Here is a 26,571-nt window from a genome sequence, read left to right on the forward strand (position 1 = left end):
CTGCTGAGGAGCATCTAATAGAACCAAATAAGCCTGACATAGAAAATAACTCTGATCGCCACGGATCTTTACTCACTTGTGCGGAACTTAGGAAAGCTGTGGATGATTATATGTGTCAATATCGACCAAATCCGGTTTTGTCACATCCGTTGATGAAATCCAATCTTGTCCTGAATAAAAGTCTAATACAGAGTTCTGAAATTGTTGGTTACCCACTTGCCTTGCCACTTCGAGATGGTGAAGTTGGTATAGGTACAAAGAATCCTTCTGACATTCCAATAGTACCGGCATTACAGGCAAATGGGCAAACTGATATCTTATCCTCGATTAGGGATTGCTTAGTGGCCCTAACCATAGAACAAAAGACACTTAAATCTGCCATGAAAATGTCTACCTGTGGTTATAAATCTGGTCCCTCATTAACTGCAGATCAGAAAGCTAATGTTAGAAATGTTTCATTTCAGCTCCCAGCAGCTATTGAGAAAACAAACTCTATACAAGAAGCCCCACGCACAAAGAAAACGGTCCTAATGACTTTGGGTACTGGAAATAAAAAATCCCCTCATTTACATTCAATATTTCTTAGTTGTCGAGGTGGTTCCTTCCCGAAATACACTATGAGCAGAGGGAGTATCATGGAAATATTCTCTGATATCCCAATGTTGGAGAGTCTTGCCTCAGGAGACATTGATAGGATTGAATTCCCTGATGAAAATGATTTAACTGTCTCATGTTTGTGGATTAGATCTCGGGCCATTTTTAACATCATATGGTCTGCGAGATTGGCGCTTTTTGAATTAGGATTCAAATTAATCCCTATTAATGGTGAAAATCATCCAACTGAGGACATGCAATCTACAGAAAGAATAGGAGCTGCGGGACCAACTCCTGCAACTCTGCCAAAAGAAAGCACATCTTCTGTAATCCAATCCAATAGCTGCTGTTGTTGCAAAAATGCATAACAAGTATTTGATGAGTCATGCCCTCTTACACACAAAATCAGAATTTTGATTTGGAACACCAGAGGGCACAAGCACTTATTGAACAACCCAAAATGCATATTAACAAGTTTTGATATAGTGCTTCTACAAGAGACTTGGTTAACGATTTCTCCATCATGGGACAATCATCATATTCCTCTGGTCCCTGCGATTAAAGGCCAGAAAGGTAGACCAATGCCTGCTCTAACAATAATTTCTGATATTTCAACTATAACCAATGTAGCTGATTGCCGCTCTCCGAATTCCTACATGCAATGGTCTGTAATTTTAATTCAGAACATAAAAATCGCAATCATTAATTTATATTGGAATCCTGTAGCTATTCTAACCTCTATTTTTCTAAAGGATCTCAATGCCATCATGGAAAGCATTGCTGCTACTCCTAACATCATGCATATTATTCTGGCTGGAGATTTGAATATTCATCTCCTTATGACGTCTAAAAAAGGGAATTCGGAACGGGCCTCTCAGTGGCTTTCTTTTGTAGAAACTTGGGAATTGTTAATGTTGAATGGTGCATTTAAAACTGATATTCCACCTTCTTACACTTGGTCAAGTGGACAACACAAAGCAATTATCGACTATGTTTATGTAGACAGAGTACTATTCAGTCAGATATCCAAGTTTCTTGTTTTACCCTCCTTGGATAGCGATCATCTGATGTTGACAATTGAATTCTCTATCCATACTCAGAGTAATTTGCAGGTCTGTCAACAGCAACTAAAAAATTTGAATATCAATACACAGCTGAGTAGGCTATATTGGACGAATCCTGACTTAGAAGCGCTGGGCGAAGATTTGATTAATGATTATCACCTTCTTTCAGAGAAAGCATTTATTCCATTAGAATATCATGATAAAATGCACCTCTTTGCCTCTTCTAGCACAATTGCTCATAAAACGAATAATAATATTCGTCCTACTCATGCATTTGATCAGTCAATTAGAGAGAGAAAATCTTTATTTCGTAAACAAAAAAGACAATCCTTGCTTTTACCGCAGAAATATCGCGACTCAGTTCTACGTATAATAAAAACTGACTATAAAAATTGGATAAGTGCGCATAAAGAAAGCATGTATCAAAAAGATGGTGAACAGTGGCTTTGAGTAGCTCAGATAAAAAATACTTCTCAGATCTGGAAATTAATTAACTCTGGCACAACATGTTCACAATTATCATCTCAAACTAATGGTGTATCGGAGAAATGCTGGGTTGAATATTTCACAAACATGTATGACTTACCACCAAATAACAGCGAACAAGAGCTACCGAGATTTGATGGTTTCCCATTCTCTTTACAGTTTGATCTGGATGATATACTGTTTTATATTAATAAGGCAAGTTCATCTAGAGCTCCGGGCCCTGACAGTCTGTCGAATTACACTCTAAAACAGAATCCGACTCTATGGGCTAAAGTTTTACACGCTGTTTTTCTTTCTATTCAGGTGAAACAAAGCATTCCTCCATCTTGGTGCAAAGCTGTGATAGTCCCCATTTACAAAAAGGGGGATCGCACAAGCCCAGCAAGCTATCGCCCAATAGCATTGCTAGACGCACCTGGGAAAATCTTCTCCAGAATTATTTTGAGAGACCTTAATATTTGGCTACATAATGAAAACAGACGTGACCCTTTTCAGACGGGCTTCGTAGCGGGGTTAGGTACTGCTATCAATATAACTACACTTAATGCTATTAAAGCAGCATATGCAATGAAACAACAATCTCTCTACTTGGCATTTGTCGACTTTCGAGTCGCCTTTGATTCTGTTGATCGACAAATATTATTTAATAAAATGTCGAATTTTGGTTGCCCGACATCACTCATTTAATTAATAAAACTATTACACTCTGATACAACAATGCAAGTCCCTAGACGGGTTGCTATCTGAAACCATTCATACTAAACGCGGCCTAAAGCAAGGCTGCATTCTTGCTTCAACCCTGTTTAATATGTTCATCTTTGACCTAGGCATATATATTTTGAAGGTAATTAATGATGCACCTAAACTCCGCAAGCAATCCATCGCATGGCTTCTTTATGCGGATGACTTGGTCCTTATTTCACAAACACCGAGTGGACTTCAGTTACTTCTTAATCAGCTAGAATGCTTTGTTGTCAAGATTAATCTTACACTTAATTTGGAGAAAACCCAAGTTATGGAACTAAGAAATAATCATCTGAAACTTCGGAAACACAATGATTGGGTTCTGCATAAACAAAAACTAACGATAGTTGATGAATATAAATATATTGGTGTAATGTTTAGCAACTCCACTGCAAATAAACCAGAACAAAGTAGTTTGAGTAGGAAACTATTATCTTTAATCTCGCAGGCCAAAATACTTTTAGCTAAATTTGGTAAATTCTCTTGTTCTCATGTTCTTACATTTTACCTACAAAAGGTAATTTCCATTATGACTTATGGGGCTGAAACTTGGACACCCCAAAAACGAGAATATTGGGACAGAATCGAAGCTCAATTTTGGAGAAAAAAAACCTTAATCTACCGAGCTCGACACCAAATGCTCTTCTGCGGTTTGAATTGGGCAGTCTCTCGATGCATATTCAAGCAGCCTGGAAAAGATGCAATCTTTTGCGAAAGTGTCTTCTAGGACTAACTGCAAATAGTGTGCTAGCAGTACTGGGAGACTATTTGTTACGTTCCCAACATCCATTTCCAAGAAATTGGAGAACTACTGTGTTCGATAATTTGAGTGAAGCAAATATATCACTGGAATTGTAATTGCATACTCCAAACAAGGCAAAATTGAAATTGTATATATTTGACTGGCAATGTACACAACAAAAATGTTTAGCATTAAAAGATTTTGATAGAGCACTATTCGGTCATAAGAAATTCCAACAGGCGGCTGACTATCTATTGAAATGCCCATCAGCCATACTGAGAAATCAGATCTTAAGGTTTCGGTGAAATTTGTGGCCAACAAATCAAATACTGTTGAGAAGAGGTCTAATTAAAGCAAAAGTTGCACATTGCCGATTTTGTAAACTTGTTGAGATGGAAGAGACTCTTAAACACTTACTGATTGTATGTGTTGGTCTAAAAACACAAAGAGAAATGATTATCCGTAAACGTACTCAATCACATTATATATCTCGTTCTGCCGATGAGTTATAGTATGAATTGTTTGCCACACCTAAAATCTCAATAAGAATAGCTACTATGCAGTTTTCCAGCTCCCAGCTGAATCTATAATTAGTCCTTAATGCTGAAACATTGTGTTATAATAATGCGAACTCGGCTAAAACTGAATTTTACGGTGTGTGGCTTTTGAATTATGAACTGATTAATTATTACTATTGTGAATGTAACTATTGATGAGCATATCTCAGATTTCTTTCTTCCCTTTTCTTTCCTTTAGTTGTAAATAATTGAAATTGATGTGATGTGCACTTAAGCATTATGGAAATTTGTGATGTGAATGTACATCATGATGATTGAGAATGGAAACTATGTATTTTAATGAACCAATTTTCTAGAAAAGTTTTTGTTTTGAAAGGTTAAATTATTTTGACCAACCAAAAAAAAAAAAAAAAAAAAGAAGCCCTTAGTCCGATGCTCTCTTCTTTACCCTTCACACACATAGTAGGATGCAGCTTTCAGGGCAGCAGCTGGATAGGCTGCTTTTTAAAGTCTGGGAAAAGGCACGCTGACTGAACCTGTGACTATGGGACATACATAAAAAATGAGAATCCGCAAGGCACTGCTCTGCTATGTGGGGGGGCACATCCTAATGTATCCCCCCACTCAGGAATGTTAAGGGGTGCATCCCCTCATACCCTAGTTTATCTGCCCATGCACACCTCATTGATGTGCATACTGCCGCACTTGTGTTTTCTATGTGACCCCCACTATACACTTCCTAAACCAGTGGCAATGCAAATAGCGAAGTTTGCAATTTACATTTTCCAAAACAATACAAAAATGATGGCAAACGTTCATAATGTGTTGCCATTTACAATTATGCCACGCTTGCCACAGATTGAAATCTCCATGCTTTCTATAATGTTATGTTCAGGACTCAGACTATTTATTGTTTCATCACAACTATTTATTTTTTTAATTTTAGTACATTTTTCCAACATAGCAGGTTGTTGGTGCTTGTGTCAGGCAGTTATGGTGCAGTGTGTGGTCACCATTCGCAATGGATGATGGGACTACCACTGCACTCTGCTGCAGCCATTTTCCAAACATGGAAGAGGACTGTGCAACTTCCCAACATCTTTTCACAGCACACTGCACGCCCCGTAGAGCGCTGATCCGAAACACAGCCTTTGGTGCATAACCACAAGATACTTGGAGAACCAGGAAATATGTACAGATTTCCGCTGTATAGGCATATTCATCTTGACTAATTAATGTTGGCGGCTCAGCTTTCCACCATGTTATGAGAACACTTGCATGTTGGAACCTCGTTAGTCACGTCAACTCGTCATAAATATCAATCTTAAAATTGTCTTTATTGCCTACTCTGCTGTGAAGAAGAGCTGAGCTGGGTGATACACCCATCTCTATGGGGAAATTGTATCTGAACTGCCAGTTTGATGAGTTACTTCATTATGTGGCTATTAGTTTTGACCAGTGTTACTGAATACATATTTTTTAACATGCACAATTTGCATCACATTGTATCAAAAACCTCCCACTTGGGTACTACTCAAACAGTCTGTCACAAAAGGAATAAATTGTCATTTGCAACTGTGGGCCCCTTTTCATTGGCGCCCAGGACAATTTTATGGCCCAGTCCGACCCTGGATCTAGGGGTGAATATCGGTTTCCAAACCATCAATCAGCCCCACCCCTCTAATACATGAGAAGGGATCCAAGCAGATTGGAATAACAAGCAAATGATAAACCCCCTTGTCACATTTCTGGTAACAGACGTAACGGCATGCTCATCTCCGAAAGGACGTGGATTGTTGGTTAGTTGCAAAACAGTGAAAATACAATCATTATACAATGATAAAAGGAGTGTCAAGTCAAGGTTGTACCAAAAATATCTACTTTATTAATCACAACAGACTGTCTAACAACACTACGAAATACAACCCACCCTGTAAAGGAATGCAGAGAACAGACAGTTTCAAAGAAGGGAAAGGGATGCGCTCTGGATACTGACAGGAGGGGAGTCGGTATGGTTAATAACCACAACAGTTTTTTAAGGTTTCTTGGCTTTAGCACAAAGGGAGCATTGGGTCTTAAATGTCTAAAGGGGCTTCTGGGAAGGACCAGTGAAATAGAACGACAATGTACCTTGTGTTGTAGATGTTCTTGGTCCTCGACAGGGTCGAGTCGGCTTTAGGGCGCTTTGCAGGCTTCTGTGACAGAGTTTGTTTTGGGAGTCACCGCAGGTATCAGGCGGCACGCCGGTTCAGTGAGCGAAGCTGGATCGACGGCTGCAGGCAGGCCTAACCCTGCGTTTCGGGTCAGAAATCGTTGTCTCATTGCGGGTCGGTGGTTCTGAAGCACTGGTCGGGATGTCTTGATGTCTTTAAGTGACTGCAGCTTCACAACGATCAGCGTTGCAGTCAGTGCCAACTTAAGGAACTCAAAAGGCTTGAATATGTCCTTTAAGGCTGATGTCATTAGATGCTCATCGAGGCACTTCTCCCAGCTTCTTCAATGGACTTGTGTCATCCTTTAAGGCGGACAGCCCAAAGCTGAGGAATTTGTTGCAGGCAGCTGTCTTGTCATTGTTGTAGGTCCCGGAATCTTCTGGCACTTCCAAGCCCAGAAGCTTGCTACAGAGCCTAGCAGGGCACGCTGTGTGCTGGCTGGGTACCAGTTCTGGAGCAGCTGGAGGGTCCTCTGAGTTCCGTTTCTCCCTTTGTTCCCTGGGAGAAGTTTAGGGGAGGGATCTTGCTTCCCTTTTTGGATATTCTGGCCTTCCTTCACAGGCGGAAGATGTAAGGCTGAAAGTGCCTTCAGCCTGTGTCTAAAGTTGAGTTTGTCTTTGTTACTTCAAGTGAAGTCTTCAGACGGACTGCCAAAAGAGGGGCTCAGCCCTCTTTTGAAGCCAAGTGGGCCACAGTGATTGGTGTAGGCTTAGTCTACCTTTATGAACCAATCATGGGGTCCCTACCAGAATCTCCTGTATGCATGAGGTCATAACTACAGTGCTTTGTAACAGGAAAGGTAAAGGTGTGAAAACTTGCAATCCTAATTCCCACCCATCTGCCTGTCTGTTGTTGATCAAAGAAACTCTCTGGTTAATGGATTTCTCTGTGGTTCCTGATTAAAGCGGCAGGTCTCCCTTGGGGCTGCAGTAAGACCAGACTCTCTGGCTCCTGCAAACTACATTCTTGTACCTTATGAATGCGGCCCCCCTACCAGGGAGGCCTACTGTAAACACACAGGGACTCATTACAACTCTGGCGGTAGCCGTGCCATTAAAAACGGCACGGCTGCCGCCAGAGTTTCATTTTCTGGCACCCGTAAATGGGCAAGAATGGGGTAATGCCGAGTTCGGCTGACCCAGTAATTGCCAATTTTCGGGTGCCGGAATCAAGGGCCTCCCCATCCCTATTCTGCCGCATAGGTTTGAATGGGGATGTGGACGTCGGATGCACTGGCACATTCAGAGTTGTGCCAGTGCATCCGACGTGCTCTGTTCGCAAATGCCGTTACACCTGCCAGAAAAAAACTGGTGGGTGAAACGGTTCCACCGAGCAGAACCCATAGTATGGCAGTCCGGGAAGTACGGTACCGGCATGCTTACTGGTAACGTACGTCCCAGACCTCCATGCTCGTAATGAGGGCCACAGTCCCAGATTTGACAACTCACTGTCATTGATACTGAGGCCGGGAGCTGGCTTCTAGTTGACACAGTTATATATAAAAGGTTGTTGGGTTTCCTGTCTCCTTTGTTAACCTCTGCAGTATGGCCCCATGTGGGCCTGTTTGATGTACCCTGTAATTGGTATGTTAAACACTGCCACTAGCTGCAGGGCATAACAAAAGAGCAGGGCGGATCCATGGAGCCTTTGTTAGTTAATCAGACAGGCTATGGCCAGGGGAAGCTTGGTCCTCCTCCTTCCTGGAGATGACATAATGTACTCCTGGCTGTCACATTCCAAGAAAACATGCGAGGACGGACTGTGCCTGTAGGCTGTGTCCACCCAGAGAACACCGGTCTGTGTGTTTTTGTGGCATGAGCATAGGAACATGTGTGTGAAATAGCCCCACACATTTTCCTGTGGTTGGTCTACCATCATTCCATTTAATTAAAACATTTAAAAATCCCAGGTGAGTGCCCACCTGGGATGTGTATGGTCAAATTCCTAACAGTGAACCTGACAATATATAAGATTATAGGACCATGTTTGGATTTTGTTGTGGTAACTTCACCTCTAAATGTGAGTCGCACTTCTTTTTCCTATCTTCACATGTTGCTGGGCATTTGGTAAGATATTGAATTCGTTGAATTGGCAAAAATGTATGTTTTGACGGCTGCAATGCCAACGAAAACTCTTGAACCTAAGTTGCAGAGAAAATGTGCGGGGGGAGAGTTTTGAAAGCAAACTATACAGAATATGTAAAGGAGAATCAATATATTTGCAAAAGGCAAAACATTACAAGTGTGGCGGAAGTGCAGTTGCACTGCTGTATGTGAAGTGACCCCTGGGAACTCTCTTTCTCACCTGCTAATCTCCGGAGCAATCGTCAGCTACAACGTCCTGTGGTGGCCCTGTCTCCAAGCAGATTGTCAAAGGGGGCCAGAAACACAGAAGCAGGACTACCACTGCCTCAAAAATGGCTGCACACGCAAAGAAGTGCAGCAGAAATGCAGATGCACTGTGGTTGAATGCAAGGAGTGTGATAATGGTTGGATTTTCAAAGGATCTCCCCATAAAAGGTGGGCCTGCTTTCCTATATATAATGTACTTTTTGAGAAGCAAGAATGAGGGACAGAAAGGAGACACCACGGAGAATAAAGCAACCCACCTTGATCGCGAGATCACAGAGATCCCTAGTACCCCCACGGCTAAACCATCAAAAGAAAGCCATACTCTGTCATGCTCATCACGAGTACAGTCTAACGGAAGACTGAATGATTCTACTTTAACATTGATGAGCATACATTGAAAAATGACTGATTTATTTTCATAAAGCCACAGTGTCAGCTTGTGGGACCTCCCAACTGGTTAACTAGTTGCGTCTTACAATTAAAACCGCAGCTATCTTTTGATGTAGAAGCACAAGTGCAAAACAGGTTACTACCGTTTGAAAACAATTCAAACGAGAACAAACAATTACTGCAGGACTTTCCACACGCAGTGGTACATTCCCTATGGTCTCTTTCAGACACCCCTGCTATATTTTCTACACTAGACAAGGACTTGGCTGACTCACCTGGGGGCTCACTGTCATCCTCAGCATCTTTGGAAGAGTCATATATGGATCCTCACTCTCCTAATTATAGATCTTTAAAAGAATTGAGTGGGCCATAATAATATCGGCACTACATTTTCCCTGGTTAAGGCATATGATATTTGATTAGCATTGAGGTAAAATCACCTATGACTGTGCTGCAAGGTTTAGAGGAGAAAATGAATAAGTGCTGGGATGACACTGCATGTAACTTGGTTTTAGCAACGTCCCTAACTAACTGTGTTACAAGGGAACGGAGTAAGCTCTCTAGAATACTGATGAACTTAGAGCAGTGCTTTAAGTGGGCCGGGGCCTGCCGGGGCCGGGCCCCGCCAGTCTCCAAAAAGTGGGGCTGAGCCGGGGCCCTGCCGGGGCCCCCGGTCCCACCACGCCATGGCAGGACGCATTATCCCGCCACGGCCGCAGCCGCGACGGGAGATGCGCCCGCCAGTGTAACGTTAGGCAAGTGGACAGAAGTGCCAGCCAGCCACAGCGTCGCTGAGGCTGGCTGGCACTTCTGTCAGTCACTGTAACTTCCGTGATGACCCCCCATCTGAGGGGTCATCAGGGAAGTTACAGTTCCTTTGTTGGCCATCGCCAGGTCACTGACCCTCTGTGAACCCGCAGGCTCCATGATTTAATATGTAGATTAAATCACGGAGCCCGCGGGTTCCCAGAGGGTGAAAGACGCCTTGGGCTCTGTGATCTCTGCTCAGAGCAGCGATCACTGAGCCCGAGGTGCCTGTCTCCTTTGTCAAATCTTTATAAAAGATGCCTTGAAATGTGTACGTTTCAAGCCATCTTTTATAAACGTAGAAATATTTCTACGTTGATAACAGACGGCTTGAAACGTACACAATTCAAGGCATCTTTTATAAAGCTTTGTCGACGGACAAAACCACCTTGGGTTTTGTCCGTCCTCAACGCTTTATAAAAGATGGCTTGTACGTTTCAAGTCATCTTTTATGAACACAGAAATATGTTACAAATGTCTATGTTTATAAAAGGTGGCTTGAAAAGTACACAAACCGTAGTAAGGTAAGCACACAAGTGTGCGCAACTTACTATGGTTTGTACACTTTCAAGCCACCTTTTATAAACATAGAAATATGTAACATTGCAATGTTTATAAAAGAAGGCTTGAAAAATACACAAACCATACTAGTACGCATACAAATATATAAATGCTCTACTACATTTATATATTTGTTTGCGCACCCTACTATGTTTTGTGCACTTTTAGGCCACGCCCACAGCGGATGCCACGCCCCCAAATGAGGGCCCCCCCTCAATTTCTTACCCCACTTAAAGCACTGACTTAGAGGTACACCCAGACACTGCATCCTACGAAGCCGTTTTTTTTTTTAGATTCAGTTATCTCCCACAGGTGGATGAACCAAAAAGAGTTTTGGAGCCTCAGTGTAGAAACACAAAAAATGCCCCTGGAATCTCAGGGGAATGTTCAGAAGCACACAATGTGAGAACGGAAAAACATGGGAGTCAAACGAAGCAGAAGACAAAGAAAACAAAAAAAAAGCCCAACAAAATTGAAAGACAAACAGTTTGATAAAATTATCTCTGTCTACAAACACTAGAGGCACTGTAGCAAATAAATAAGGTGTTGTAATCGATGGAGAACCTAAAGAGTAAATGTGCCTTTAATCAGTGATATTGTTAAGGAGATCCTCAATATGGCCTGCACTCTAGTCGCCCATTTTGAAGTACCAGGAACATACACACCGAGATATGTGACGTATGATGAGCAAATAAACCAGCAGAGAGCCGCACTAAGGCTCTGTCCAGTGCCAATCAGAAGAGCAATACCTATTGAAGCACCAATAACCAGACAACCATGGGCAGTGAGATATCCATTCATACCAGCAAATGACACGAAATGAAGATTGTTTAAGCACTATCCCAGAAGAAACTCAAAGGCCTTAATTGAAGACGAATGGTGACGACACAAGGACCCGGACAGACGTTCATATGAACAAAACGACAACCAAAAGACGACACACGAATACGAAATTATATGAATAAGGATGTATTGAACTTAAAAGAAGAGACGATGTTGAAATATAAAGAAACGTAACTGTGAAGCAGGATGAAAGCATTCAACCAGCTAACACCTGTACATAGGCTTGTAATGCAAGAAGCTAAGAAAACAGTGCAGCTTGCTATGCTTAGAAGAATAGAGTGGCAAGTGCCAACTATATATCTACCTCAACGAAGCACATTATATACGTGCGAATCCACCTTATACAAAAGCAGAATTAACCCAGATTACTCAGGGTCAAATAGGCCAGGATTCGTATGCCAGCGCAAAGCCAGGAGAGACGGCGGAATCAAAACTCAGCAGGACGTGCCTGGGAAATCGAGGTCAAACCAAGAGAGGGAGGCGGACAGTAACTACAGAGAATCGAAAGTTAAGAGCAGAGCAGCCTGCCCCGTGAAGGTCGAGATAAGGGGCGCCCAGGCAGGTGGCGGCCGAAAAGGAGAATTAAATGCACAAATATAAGGAAAATGAAGCCGATTCACGTTGTGCTAACACGTGACCAGCCGAGCGCAAAAAGGTACCAACGTCTGACGTCACCGAAAGCAGGAGACACCATAACTTTTCCTGACAAGAAGCTACAGTTTCGAGGCCAACCTCAGCCAACTAATTGACAAATAGCCCTAAAGTACTGATTGATGGAAGGGAGGTAGGGTGAATCTTGGGGCATACTGTATCTGGACGACCATTCTGCATAACGTATGTTCAGTAACGGTGTATAGTGACTCCGCCTATGTGACGTCCACAGTGCACGCAGGCTTAGTGCGCTGGAAAAGGAGGGGCTACCTCCAAGCGGATGGCACGCCAGTGCAGCACGCAACCTTATTGGACAGGCTGATCAAGGCACTACAGCTCCCAGTGTGCTTAGCGGTTGTGAAATGCGCCTCCCACAACAAAAGGGACAGATTTTGTGTTGCGCTTAAATCACGCAGCAGACATGGAAGCGAAGCGTATGGCATCCAAAAGTGAGACGGTTATGGAAGTGGAAGTGGCATGCACCCATGAGAGAATGATGGTCGCACGAACCACACCAGAACCCTATAGTGATCTTGGGCAAACGCAACTAATGACGCTCCAGGGGGAGGCTACACAGGAGGAGAAAAACCTGTGGAAACATCAAGGGTGTTCTTTAAAGACCTCTGACAGCTTGTGGTGGCAAGACAGCACTGGTAAACCAGTGATGCCTGTAGCCCTACTAAAGATAGCACTGAAGCAATTGCATTACCCGATGCACCTGACAAAAGAGAATCTAGCAGCAAGGCTCGCGGAAGACTGGTTTATACCGAATTTAGCAGAGCATGTTGCATTCTTTATGGTGAACTGCAAAATCTGCCAGCAATTCACTGCTCGGCACACATTAAAAGTAATGAGAGGAGTCATCCCCCAGCCAAATGGGCCTTTTCAGCAACTGCATGCCGATTACGTCAACATGATTCAAGTATGCAACGGGTACAGATACTTAATTGTCGTGGTGTGTCTATTCTCTAGATGGATAGAAGCAGATCCATGTACACACCCAAATTCTACCTTTGCGGCCAAATTCATAGTGAGGGAAGTGTTCCCTAGGTGGGGGGTGTGTGAAGTAATGAGATCAGATAATGGGGCTCATTTTGTAAATGCAATCTTTGAGCAGATCAGCTTGTTGCTTGGGATAAAGCCCAAGTACTCATCGGCATATCATCCAGAAGGTAAAGGGATGTGTGAGAGGCTCAACGGCTTGTTAAAGGAAAGGATAGCCAAGTTGAAGCTTACTCTAAAGAGGGGATGGTTGCACTGCCTTCCAATGGCATTGCATGCTCTTCGGAACTAACCAGGCTCCGACCATCATACGCCACACGAGATAGTCACAGGAAGGAGGACGAGGACCCCTCTTATCGCTCGAGACAGCGCTAGATGTGATGCCCAGTCAACCCGAGAGGTCCTAGTATCCGAAATGCAAAAGTACTTGAACTGCATGACATCCAGCCTTACTGTAATTTCAGACCAGCTGCAACAACATCGAAAAGGGTGTAGCGCAGCTCAGAACACTGAGGGGTCAGTGCAACAGACTCAGTTCAAGGTCTACGTGTTCCACTCGTGTTCCCTGGAGATAGTGTGCTGGTGAAGAACCACATGAGGAAAAGGTGGGACAAGCCAAAATTCAATGGTCCTTTCATCGTGGAAGACTGCACTCTGTCAGCTGTGCAGCTAAAGGGCAGGAGTGCCTGGCTTTTTCTAAATGACATTAAGCCCTAAATCAGAGAAAGCCCCCTGCCTGCACCTCACCGCGAAGAGACTACAGACGACGGGGAAGAACCACAGCACGTGCAGACGAGATCCATGACGAGGAAGAAGGACGCATGAGCAGTTAAGCAAGACAAAGAACCCTTTTTGCAAATTGTGGCTTAAATTGGACATTTCCCATAAGGATATAAAAAACTGACACATGTGCATCCTAGTTGCAGTGTGAAGAAGAAAATTGCGCATATAAGCCACAGCACGTTTTGTTGACATGAACTTTTGAACCAAGTCACACTTAAGCTTTGTCTAGGAAAATACTATAACAAACTTTGATCAATGACTTTTACATTGAAAGCAGATACAGTATCCTAATACATCCAGTACCGAGACTTTGTTTGGCAGCACTTATGGTGTCCCCCAGCAGAGACATCACAAAGGACGTGCTTACTTACTTCCACTTAGTATCAGTATCATATCCGTCACTGGTAGGGAGGGTCACCAGTGTCACAGACTTTCTACAAGATCCAGAGAACGAAAAGGTAATTAGACACCTGCTTACTGTCATTACGGAAGCCTTCATCGTACTCCCAGAGTACAGTGATAAGGACACAAATGCTTCCACCACAGGTGATACCAGATGAACTCATCAATACACTTTTCTTTCGCATAATCGAAGAGTGCCCATCTATTGTCGGAAGAACCACGGACACCTTGACTTTTATTCGAGATCCAGCAAACACCGAACATTTGAGCAACTCGTTAAACAAAATCAGCATACTGGTCGCACTCCATGCGTCCGGACAGTACAAACATTGTTCACGTCAAGTAAAGAACTTATAATCCTGAACCCAGCAAGACAGGACGAATGTCCCTATCACCGGAAGACAGTAGATTTGCATGCCACGTCTTCTTTCACCTCATTGATAACTTTCCAAGGCTAGTGGGAAGACCAGCCAACGTTGACGTACTTACATTCCTCGGAGATCCAGTGAAGAACACACAGCTCAACATGCTCTTGCATGCCATCGTAGCGCAAATTAGAAATAACAATGTCCATCGACTTCTTAGGAGAGTCTGAAGAAACTTTCCGCTGAGGGACAGATCGAGGGAGCAGAGTCAAGAACCTTATTTGTTGTATTTGTTGTCATTCTTCTCATAATTCCTCATACTGACCAACATACAACATGTCCTCAGGTCTGAAGCAGATTAGAGGAGTGAACTGGGAACTCACGTACTTTGAAGATGCACAGTAAAAGTAACTCATCAAAGTATTATTTTAATGCATTTTTCCCATAGTTTAGCAAAGGAACTGCATCCCGCCTCAAGAGACAATTACCTTCCGCAAGAGGGGGGACACTTGTGAAGCACTTGACACTTTATGACACAAACTGTTCAAGGAACAACATTAAGGGGGGGAAACAATAACATTGACATTTGGTGAATGATTGAGATGGGGACCCAGAACAGTAAGCTGGTCCTCCCACAAGCAGAGGGGCACCCCCGCTTCTCTGGAAGAAAATGCTGCCACCTTACTTACTGAACTATAATGTACTTATGCATTGTGTTTATCATTATTTTACTGTCATTAACGATCATAACTGCATTTTATATTGGTTCACGAAGCGTTCCAATTTCAGTGCACCCACCTGATGATGTACGCATGAAACCCACAAAAGCCCCCAGACCCTACATAGTCATTCCAGTACAGAGAAAGTCTGATGGTAAATTAAATGAAATGAAAATGAATGTAATTAGCAGTGACACATACACACTTGAGGTAACGAATGAGCAGGAAAGCCGGAGACAGGGTCAGCACGAAAGGCATGAAAACAAAGCACTGACACCCACACGCGCACACACACTGAATGCACACGCACTGGGCCTAGTGTCAATGACCACAGAACCTCAAACGAAAGCTACAGAAAAGACGAGACGGCCTATCCAAAAGGCCTTCACAGGAGATGGTGAGAAAAAACGAGATGAAGCAAGAGGAGAGTCAACAGAAGCAGTACTGACAGACACCCTGCGGAAAACAGAAGCGGCCGCATCAGGACTCTCCGCAAGGACACAAATGTTTGTAGATCTTCTAAGACCAAACATAGCCAGAGTAAGAAAACTACAAGAGGAACCTAAGAACAAAACAACAGAGGCTGTACTATCAAGCAGGCATATTCCAACGCAAGGGACAAGTACCAGGCCTACCATACAGACATACACCGGACCAGTGTTAGGCTGGTTAGCATGGGCACTTGCACGCAGCAGAGAAAAGATGCATGAGGACCAGGAAATAGCAGCCAGAATCTTGTCCACTCAAATGGCGCAGATGAAGAGACCTGCACCGTGGACCAGGATACTTGAGAATCCTCCAGCATAGAAAAGCCACACAGATGCATTTAGGGATGCAGTTATAGCAAACTACAGGAAGACACTAAGAATCAAGAGAAGCCTACATGAAGATAACAATGAACTGAATGACTACCTGGACAGCACAGCACATCTAGGGAACAACATTTGGTACCAGCACATGAAAGAAGTTGGGAGGCGACCTTCAGAAGGAGAATGCTTTGTTTGTGCACTTCTACCGTACAGCATGGGGAAATCCAAGATCTTTGTGGCTGTCAAAATAGATGTCCCGAAAGCACATTGTCTGTCACATATAGCAATGTGCAACACCAGAGGCCAGTTCATGGGGAGGGATGCCTCATTGATATGGGCAACTGAAACAGATTACCCCAATGAAAATGATTATGTTCAGGACAAGACGAGAAATAGAGCTCATACTAGGAATCACGTGATCAAGTATGAAAAGCCTGAAGTTAAAGGAAGAGGAACAAGATGGGAAATAAACCCGAGACTGAACGTCCAAGGGAAAACTCCGGAAGAGGCTCAAATTTGGAAGAACAGAGGCCAAATGCAGAGTTGGGGAACAGTGCTTTGACCCAACGGATGGGAAGAAGGAGTGGTGATCTGCCGAGCATGGATGGTCCTTGGAGCCTGCAAGGAAGCTATAGAAAACTCACAGAGGTTGTGCAAACCTCTATGGCTGAGACTCACAAAACCAAAACCATTCTGCATGCTGCTAATTAAAGTGGAAATGTATGCTTAGGGTTGTAGCCAGCCCAATCACAGAGGGACAAATAATCTAAGGTCCTATAGATAGTAACCAATGAGGCGTCGTACTTTTAGTGACGTTTTGCATGAGTAATGTAGAAGGAAGGGCGTAGATGCCCACCCAATAAGAGTTATCCAATCCACTCTCCCCGTTACCATATACAGATATACTTAAATTACCTTTTCCAACCAATAGAACTGCATGACAAACCTTTGAGTGTTACATGTCAATGATGACCAATTTTTACTATAACTATTGCTGTTTGAATGAAGATTGTTGGGAGTTGAAGCGAGACGGACCATCGCATCATTGTTGATCTCCATGTTTCCCCGTTTTTTTGCACTTGTCATTAAACAGACTCCCCTTTTCCAAACCATTGAGTTGTCCTTATTGATTGGTATTGGAGTAAGATAATCCTGCACCTCATCCACCTCAAGGTGCAGCTATCTCGTCTTAAAGTACTCGAGGGTGAGCTCTGATTCTATGGGCCAGTCAGAGGTCACTCCCCCTGCGTACAGTATGCCTAACCACTCAATGTAATTTAAGTACCCAAATGGATCTGACAAGTGTTGTGGGTGACATCAGTACTCTAATGGAAACACAAAGCTCTGTGAAAGAAATACACACATTTCAATGGACAGTTAATGGAGAGAATTCCCCTAGAAACTCGAATATGTCTAGGGGTAAATATCCAGTACTGTCATCACAGGAAAAGTGGATCAGAAGGGCATTTCAGTTGGGAATAAAAGCAAACTGGACCTAAACTCTAACATTGTGATCAAGGCACTTTTTCCGTTAGGAGAAAAGGAACCCCATAATCCAAGAAAAATACTGGTACTCTTTCACTAGATCCCGTCCCTGAAGCTGATGACCTCAAGGGATATCGAAAAGGTGATATTCATCCATGAAGAGAGAACAGGTAATATAATGTTAAAAATGCTATTACCTATGATAAAAGAAATTATCTTGGCCACTGTTGATGATTTGAGACAGATGTGTTTCAATGGTATAAATTGGCCAAGCTTAAGATATCAGATTACTATAAGAATGTATATGATGAATCATTTGTACCATTATATATCTCATATCCTACTGACTCAATGATTCCAAGAAAGTATGCCTTCCTGATGGTCCTTCTCTAGATGACACTAGTGAAAATGATTGGTCATGGTTAACCAAATCATTGACATCTGGTAAGGGTGAGAGAAAGATATCACATCCGAGTTTTTAGCAGGCCCTCAGTCTTCAAGGTGGTGTCTTGGAACTTGAGAAGTTATCTAAACCTGCCGGACAACTCTTAATTGTGTAAAAAGCTAATTAATAACACAATCACCTTGTTAAAAGAAACCTTTTCTGTTAAATGACGTGTAACTAGATGGATTTTCCGCATATGTCCCAAAAGCCTCCCGTGAGAATAAGCAGAGACCGGAGGGAGGCCTGTCTATAGTTATTCAGTCTAGCTGGGCTTCTTGTGTAGACATCCTTGATAACATCTCCCCTCATCTTTTATCCTTGAGCTTGAAAAAATCTGTTTTGTGGGAGGTTCTATTCATGAATGTGTATTGGAATGAAGAATCATGCCCAATAGATAGATCTATTGGTAAAATGGAAAACATCCTTAAAAAATGGGATGATGAATTTCGGACCGCTAATATATTAATTGCAGGAGATTTTAACAGTAATTGTCTTATAGATCATAGTACACAATCCAGCGGGTGTAAGAGACACTCTAAGTATGACATGAGTAAAATCCAGAAAGGGAACAAATGTTTACAATTTTTGGAGGACTTGAACCTTTTCTTGCTCAACAGGAATGTCAGGGGAGATCTAGAGGGATGGGTGACGTGGCACAATGGGAATTTCTAATCCACTATTGATTATGTATGTGTGATACCTATGTGTTTCATTTACTATCTACAGAGAAGTACTTAGTGACCATAATATGCTATGTGCAGTATTTAAGGATCCAACAAGTACAAAAACACTAGACAAACCACTTAATGTAGTGGTTTCTTTCCTCCAGTGATCTCGCACCCAAAGCTGATATCTTTATATAACATTGTCTGTTATGGGATGCTTCGATGCCACTTCCAATGAATGCAAATTGGCAATTTTTTCCCTGGAATAATTTGTCACCTTCATTCAAAATAATATAAGTACAGGATAAAGCCAAGTGTCATGGGTGCGCATGAAAACATCTACAACTTATATCAGACAAAGAGGGCACTAAGAAGAGAGCTAAGGACCATATTAAAAGCACAGGAATCTGGAGAAAAGAAGAATGCTAGAGTCCACAAAGCATGTCTTGGGTATACAAATAAGATTAAGGCTCTTCGATGTAATGCAGGAAAACCCCATTTTAGAAGTAAAATGGCTCAAATACTACTGTGAATTCTATTCTCTCCTCCCAGGAGAAATATGGAGAATAGTTATTGGGGACTTTTGACGAATGAATTTTGATACAGAAGACATCATAAACATAATTAAGAAAAGTGATAATTCAAGAGTGCCAGGGCCCAATGGTCTATGAAATAGATTACTGAAGAGCGACCCTATTTTGTAGACAAATATTGTGTATATTTTTTCTACGCAGATTATAAACTTAACGTGAACCATGGAAACATGGAAATACTCATATATCAAACCCATCTTCAAAAAGGTGATATGTTAGTTCCACGTACCTATAAACCCCTAGCAATTTTAGATGAGGATGCAAAAATATTCTAGGCACTCACTTTAAAAGAGTTTGACATATGGGCTTTAGATAACCAATCCTGAAAAAGCAACCAACAGGGTTCCGTAAGGGAATATCCATCAACCTCAATGGCTACACCCTTGATAATACACAGCAAGTTGCTTACACAAAAAATCCCCTTCCCACATATATGGCCAGAATTGATCTACAAATTGCCTTTGATAAGGTAAACCGGCACATTTTGTGTGAAAAATTGAAAAAATGGGGCCTGCCGTACGTTTTTACTGAATATGTTTATCTTTCTCCAGAATGGTACCAAGTAAAAAATTAGGTTAAGAACACAAGAGTGCTTGTCTGAAGACATTGGGACATTTAGAGTCCTCTGACAGGGTGGCATATTAGCTCCAACCCTTTTTAAACTCTGTATGACAGATGTGGGTGCATATTTAGAAAAAGCGGCCTTTATCTCACTGAAGTTGAATGGAATGAAGATGGTTTGGATGATGTATGCAGATGATGTTATGCTGTTCGCTTGCAGACCAGTAGGACTTCAACATCTTCTGAACCCATTTCAATAGTATGCTCAACTGAATAATTTACTCATAAAGAAAAAAAACACAAATTGTACACTTCACTCCAGCAAATAGAAAGATTAATTAGATTTGAATTGGGAATTCCTTCATCAAATATGAAGTTATCGTGGAAACATCTTTTGTGTAAAAACGTTACTGAACCACCACCACATAACCTGTTGGAGGATTTCCAACCAGGTTGTAAGTGTAAGTCCCTGCAAGAGGTCACCAAATATGGGGCAATCCTCATATTGAAAGGGTTGTCCTTAGAAAAATACAGCTGGATCCAAGAACCTTCAAACAAACCATTCAGAAAATAGATTGGTGTGCAAACATCTGATGCAGATCAGCAATATCAGACTTTTCCAATTTTAAAAGAAACTAGTAAAGTATCAGGGGTGTTCTTTCTATACCTGCATGAATTCCCATCACCAAAACTAAGACATGTTTTCTGAAGATATAGGTCAAACATACTCTATACAATAGAATATATGTCTAGGTGGGATAGGGCAGACCAGACTAGTGGGACATGTTGATACACTCAAAGCTCTTTGGAAAGTCTGAAGCACTTGAGTGTAGGGTGTGTAGCTTTCTGAAATGTGTGCATTTAAATAGTGAAGGGCTTTGTACATGATCAATGTTGTGTTTGTAGAGATTACTTATGGGAGAGAATGAATCAAGGAACATCATTAGCACTGACCATTGCTCTGTTGAGTTGTTTATCTTATTACATTTTTAATAGGAAATAATGTTATTTACATAATGTTTAGATTTATTGTGTAATTTTGCAACATTAGATGTATTTTAAATCTGGATGTATTAGATATATTTCAATATTGATTTTGTATGATGTGTAGTTTGAATTAATAATATGAATGTGTGTAAGGTTTACTTTTATTTTAAACCATAAGCACAATAAATGAAAACATAAATTACTACTCTGTTTCATTTTACTGTTCTCGTAGTCTTGTTTTCTCTGTGCAACTGAGAGCCTGCAAAATAAGCAGAGTAGAGTTGACAGAGGGTTTGGACTGTCAAGGGAATGGAATTTTCTTTAGGCAATTGTGGGTTTGTAGAGAAGGAAGGAAGGAAGGAAGGAAAGAAGGAGGGGAGAAAGGAAGGAAGGAAGGAAGGAAGGAAGGAAGGAAGGAAGGAAGGAAGGAAGGAAGGAAGGAAGGAAGGAAGGAAGGAAGGAAGGAAGGAAGGAAGGAAGGAAGGAAGCAAAGGAAGGAAGGAAGGAAGGAAGGAGAAGGAATTATTGATTTGTTATGAGCTAAAGCAGATCAACTTGCAAGTATTGCAAAACAGTCTTACTTGTATTATCTCTAGTATTGACATAAATACCGTATTTTATAGCGAGCAGAGCAATAGTAACATGTTGCTCTATTTCATGCAATGGTCTTTGCACAGTCAATGAACGAGTTGCCGTATCTTGTCATTTTGTAGGGCAATTCCGGTCTGGGATTCAGCATTGCAGGAGGAATAGATAACCCTCATATTGGAGATGATCCGGGAATATTTATTACTAAAATAATCCCAGGAGGGGCAGCTGCTGAAGATGGGAGACTTCGGTAAGTTCTTGATTCACTCTTATGCAATGTGTCTAAGCTATGAAATATGGAGTCCATGGATACATATTGAAACCCTGTCTTTGGTTCTTTTCAAATTCTATGTGTCAGGACTTTTCCTTCATTGTTAACCGGCCTTAATATTTATCTTAACCCTAAATGAATTGCTTCCATATTAACCATTATAGATAGTGCTTACATGTTGGCTTTTTACTGGTGCCTCTGCTTCCTTTAGCCCACAAATTACTTATTCATATGTGTGTTTCTCTTACATATGTCATTCTCACAATCATTTCGGGATCTCTCCATCCCTTTCTAATGTTCATCAGGTTGCAACGGTCACATAGTAGTTGTCTTGTTCCCTTTACTCTCCACGTGGAACATGGGACACACTGATTGCAAATAGAGGCACAGCACCTCGGTTTCAACTGTCATGTGTGCAGGGGAGTTTTCCTGTCTTAGAGAATGAACAGCCAGTCTGTGTGCAATTACAGTGTGTATACCTTACATCGGTGACCCAGTTCACGGGAAAAACCGAGAAAAAAACGATCTTCAACAAGTTCCATCCAAAACTTCAAAAACGCAAGATTAATGTCTGTTATTTCCATAAGTCCTGCAAGAACCAACTAACCCCACAACCCCAATATCTGACTTCCGGATCTTGCACCTATCTCACACGGACAGCAACACATAGCAATCAGACCCTTATGCCGTAGACGGGCTGCAGCTTGAGAGGGAAGGCTCACTCTCCTCTCCTTACTGCACACACTGCATCACTCCATCAGCAGCTTCTGCTTTTCATGAGTTATAGGATTGCTGTTCCAGGAAAAGAGACAGAGACCGGGATGCAGTACACTAGGAAACTAAACCCGCAACACCCCATCAGACCCAGGTGCCCTGCTGCAGCACTGCTTCCCCCAGTAGAAAAAGTGACACGAGTCTGCCCATGCCTGCCCCTTACATGGATGCTATTTGGCCCTTGGTCTATAATTAAACAAAGGCATCTTTGCGGGTGGTAGTTCCATTCTCAGAGAAGCGCTTCAAATACATATTAAAAGCTCTGTAGGACATGCAAGACTGCCGTGAATAGCCCTGGGGGCCTCTTCAAAAAGATACCTGCGACTGCAAAGAGTAATAACTGAATAGTATTACTGAGACCCAAGCAGGAGGCTCCTTGGTGGGAGCTAGCTGGGAATCTGTAGAAAGGGCTATTTGCAGATTTCCAAATGTTATGCACATTTTGCATAGTATCAAGGCACTTTTATGTGTCACACGATGGTTACAAACATATTACCATCACTGGGGATGTTCAGAAGTGTATATAAGTGTGCAATTATTTCAAGCTACAGAGTCGTTTTCAGAGATCTCAAATTATGTTACGCTATGAAGTAATAAACCAATCCCGACGTTCAGTCTCACAGTACATTGCATTGTGGAACATGTAGTCCTACATGTGTTGTCAAACACTACTATTGCCAAGACACATAGCTCATTATTTCTTTGCTATGTGTGTACATTTTAATGGGAAACACAAGTTTACTTTAAGTGGGTATTTTAGGTGAGACAAATGTTGTTTCTACTTTGCTACTTTTAGCAGGCTTTAGATGTTTTATACTCAGCAGATTACTGTTATGAGGCAGAAAAGGAAACATTAACTTTTTACAATGTAGTGGTTTCACACATTCATATATACATTATCAGAAATATGTGTACATTATGGATGCATATATTTTTCAAATCTGACAGGTTTGTCTCTTTCATCTTTACACAGGCAATAATGATGTGCCATTGTGATCCGGAATATTAACATGTATTGTTTAAAATGGGGTGAAGCCCTGTTATTCAGTGTGATACGCGGAATTGTACTCCTTGCTCGGGTTATATTATTGGCTGTAGTGGAGCAGAGCTTGAAAACCCACCTGGAAAGCCGGTTAGATGATGGGAGACACAGACTGCCCTCAAAAACAGATAGTTTGACATTGTTTACTCTCCTACTCTGCCCTGCTAGACACTACCCTGCAAGAGCCAGTGCTCGGCCAATGCCTCTGGCTCTTGAGGGGACACAGCAATGACCAGAGAATAGACAAATGGAATGAAAATTGGCTGTGACAATTCTTCCTCATTAATGTGAATGGTTGGGCAATTCGCACTGCAATAGGGACAGCTTGGCTCAAAGCTTACACACAGCCCTAATTAGAAATCCATTCTCCTAAGCAGCCCTACAGATAAGGGGCATATTGGCCACTTTTACTCCCTAAAAATAGGCAAATACTCCAACAAAATAAAAATACGGAGTAAACATGCTCCCACCAAAAAAATAGGAAGCTGACTCATTGGATCCTGTGCTCCTGCTGTTATCCACACAGCTCCACGTATCAGTAGTGCATGGAGTAACACACGGAGACACTACTATTTATTTTCTCCAAGCGTTCTTATTTTTATTATTTATTGAATTAGTTGAATAGATACATATCCACCTTTCAATAATGCAAAGAAAATAATTCAACATTAAAACAACATTAAAACAATAATTTCCTATTTCTTTTATATAAAAACAAACTTTTCTTATTTCATCATATTCCGTAAAAGTGGGACAAATTACAACAAAATAAAAAGGTTTCACAAAATATCCAAGGATAATAAATATTTGATCACTGCCAGCACCTCCTTCGGGTGCTGACCCGTAAAATATTGTTCCCATAATGCACCAGCAGTTACATTTCCATAATCTCTAAAGATACTCTGTAAAAACAATTTTCTCTTGGACAGTACATTTGGACAGAGGACCACCAAATGTTTTAGAGTTTCTGTTTTATTAACATTCTTACAGAATCAACAGCATTTTTCTTCTTCTGCCAACCGAGATCTAACTCCTTGAACTTCTTTCGTGGGCCACAAATTGAAATGCAATCTTAAAAATAACACCCTTTTCTTTGGGGAGGGAAACTTTGTGAGGTAACCCTGGAGCCTATACAATGGTTTCATGTAGAGATTACCTTTTTTTATATCGTATCTGTTACATTGTTCCCAGGTCAATCTCCAATCGCATCATCACAATTTAATTTTGGCTCTGCTAGTAATTTCTATCGGAAGATCTAGCTTAATCTCTAATGGAGATCTAGCTTTCTCCATTATATCCAAGCGGAGTCAAGCACAGTGGCTTTCCTTGGAACTATGGATCTTTGATTTGGGCTACACATGATACATTTTCTATGCAAGTTAATTAACTGCCATCTATATGAAATATCCAAGATTAAGAGGCCCAGTTCAAAATGTATCACTTGCACTGGTACACATGCTGGACGAGATACAACTTTTCTCCAAAACAAACCTTCTTCTTTTTTCCATAATGGGACACAGTCCATCATCTTAGTCTCGGAACCATAAAGAATCATTGGTATTACTTTCTGTCTATAAAACATTATCAGAGGTTTACATGAGAATTTACCGCATCTCCTATGTATAACAGCTGCTTGTGCCGCTGCTCCCAGAACTTTCCTTCTTATATCTAGGAGGTACATTGTGTTTCTGTTACTATTGTTCATACTCATTCCCGGGTACCTATACTCATTTATTATCAATAAGGGCTTCTTACATAAAAACCAATAAAACAAACATTTATTTGAGCCTCTCTTTGATGCTAGCACGAAAACATTAATAGCCAGTTGGTTTACCTTCACATCTTCGTCCAGAGCTGCCAGAGATCATTGGAAACTGAATTGTGTTTTGTCCATAATAACCAAATCGTCTGCGTAAAGCAGCCACTGCATAGGACTCTTACCCAATTTGGAGAATTTGCCACAATATCAGCCAGGAAATTGCCAATGTCTGAAATAAAATAATGAAAAAGTGTTGGTCCCAGAATACAACCCTGCTTCAATCCTCTTGCGGTCCTTATTGCATCAATCAAGTGTCCTGCTTTTTTAAATCTAATTTGTATAGATTCGTCCGTGTAAAGCTGGACAGTGAAAGCAAGGATGTGTGACAGAAATGCTGCCTTTGATAGTATTGAAAATAGAAGTTCCCTTGACACTGAGTCGAAAGCTAACTTAAAATCTATAAACTACAAGCGCAAGCGAATGTAAGATCTGTTAACAGTGACCATCATATTATCAGCATCACCTTGAAAGTGCCGTATAGTACAGGAGATAAAATTAACTTACCTCTGTTGGAAATCAACTTGGCAGGCACTAGACTGCGTATCAATGACAAGGAAATGAGGAAAATAATAACAACATATCTGTCCGACACACAAACTGGCGGAAAACTAATAAACTATGAGTGGATTTTGACGCCCTTTCTGCGGAAGACTCACAATCAACACCACAATAAGAACATCCATACTCACGCATACAATCCCAAACTCAGAGAAAAGAAAAAAGAAATGAGGAGAAAGATTCTGGAACTTAAAACAAGGAAATGTCCGAACATAGAAAATGAGATCCGCAAACTCAAACAGCGATACAGAAATTGGACAAAGAATGCAAAAGCTCTACTCGCGCAACAAGATGCAGAAGCCATGCTAGCACAATTGAAGACGCGTAACACAAGAGGACTGTGGAATCTTCTAAATCCACAAATAGACACGCACCATAATATCATTCAAGGGATTTCTGAAGGTGCATGGATTAGTCACTATGAGTCGATTTACAAACTGACCACGAATAAACAGCTCATTGGTCTAGATCAGAGAGAAACGTCCCCATGGACAAATGCCTGGACATTCGAAGCCATCATCGCAATAATAAAAAAGCTAAATACATCAAGAGCGCCTGGCCCTGATGGCCTGAGCAATGTCATCATAAAGAAATATCCTGAGGACTGGGCCAGATTTTGCCTACATCTCTTCACCACGATCGAATGCTGGAAACAAATTCCGCTTACCTGGACGAAAGCCATCTTGATACCCATATATAAAGCAGGGGATAGAAAATTGCCATCGAACTTCAGACCGAT

The 26,571-nt window shown here is 41.6% G+C and overlaps 1 protein-coding gene across 6 annotated transcripts in view; it reads left to right on the forward strand.

Moving 5' to 3' along the window:
• Window positions 1-26,571, forward strand: part of DLG2 (discs large MAGUK scaffold protein 2) — a 5,493,568-nt gene that overhangs the window by 2,411,594 nt on the left and 3,055,403 nt on the right. For all 6 annotated transcript variants that reach the window (XM_069639853.1, XM_069639851.1, XM_069639850.1 and 3 more), the window contains one exon: window positions 21,494-21,618. In XM_069639853.1, the coding sequence (XP_069495954.1) occupies window positions 21,494-21,618 (125 nt within the window). The remainder of the gene's footprint in view (window positions 1-21,493; window positions 21,619-26,571) is intronic.

The sequence above is a fragment of the Ambystoma mexicanum genome, chromosome 7q (assembly GCF_040938575.1).
Source record: "Ambystoma mexicanum isolate Mex_15411 chromosome 7q, UKY_AmexF1_1, whole genome shotgun sequence".
In the NCBI taxonomy this organism is placed as follows: domain Eukaryota; kingdom Metazoa; phylum Chordata; class Amphibia; order Caudata; family Ambystomatidae; genus Ambystoma; species Ambystoma mexicanum.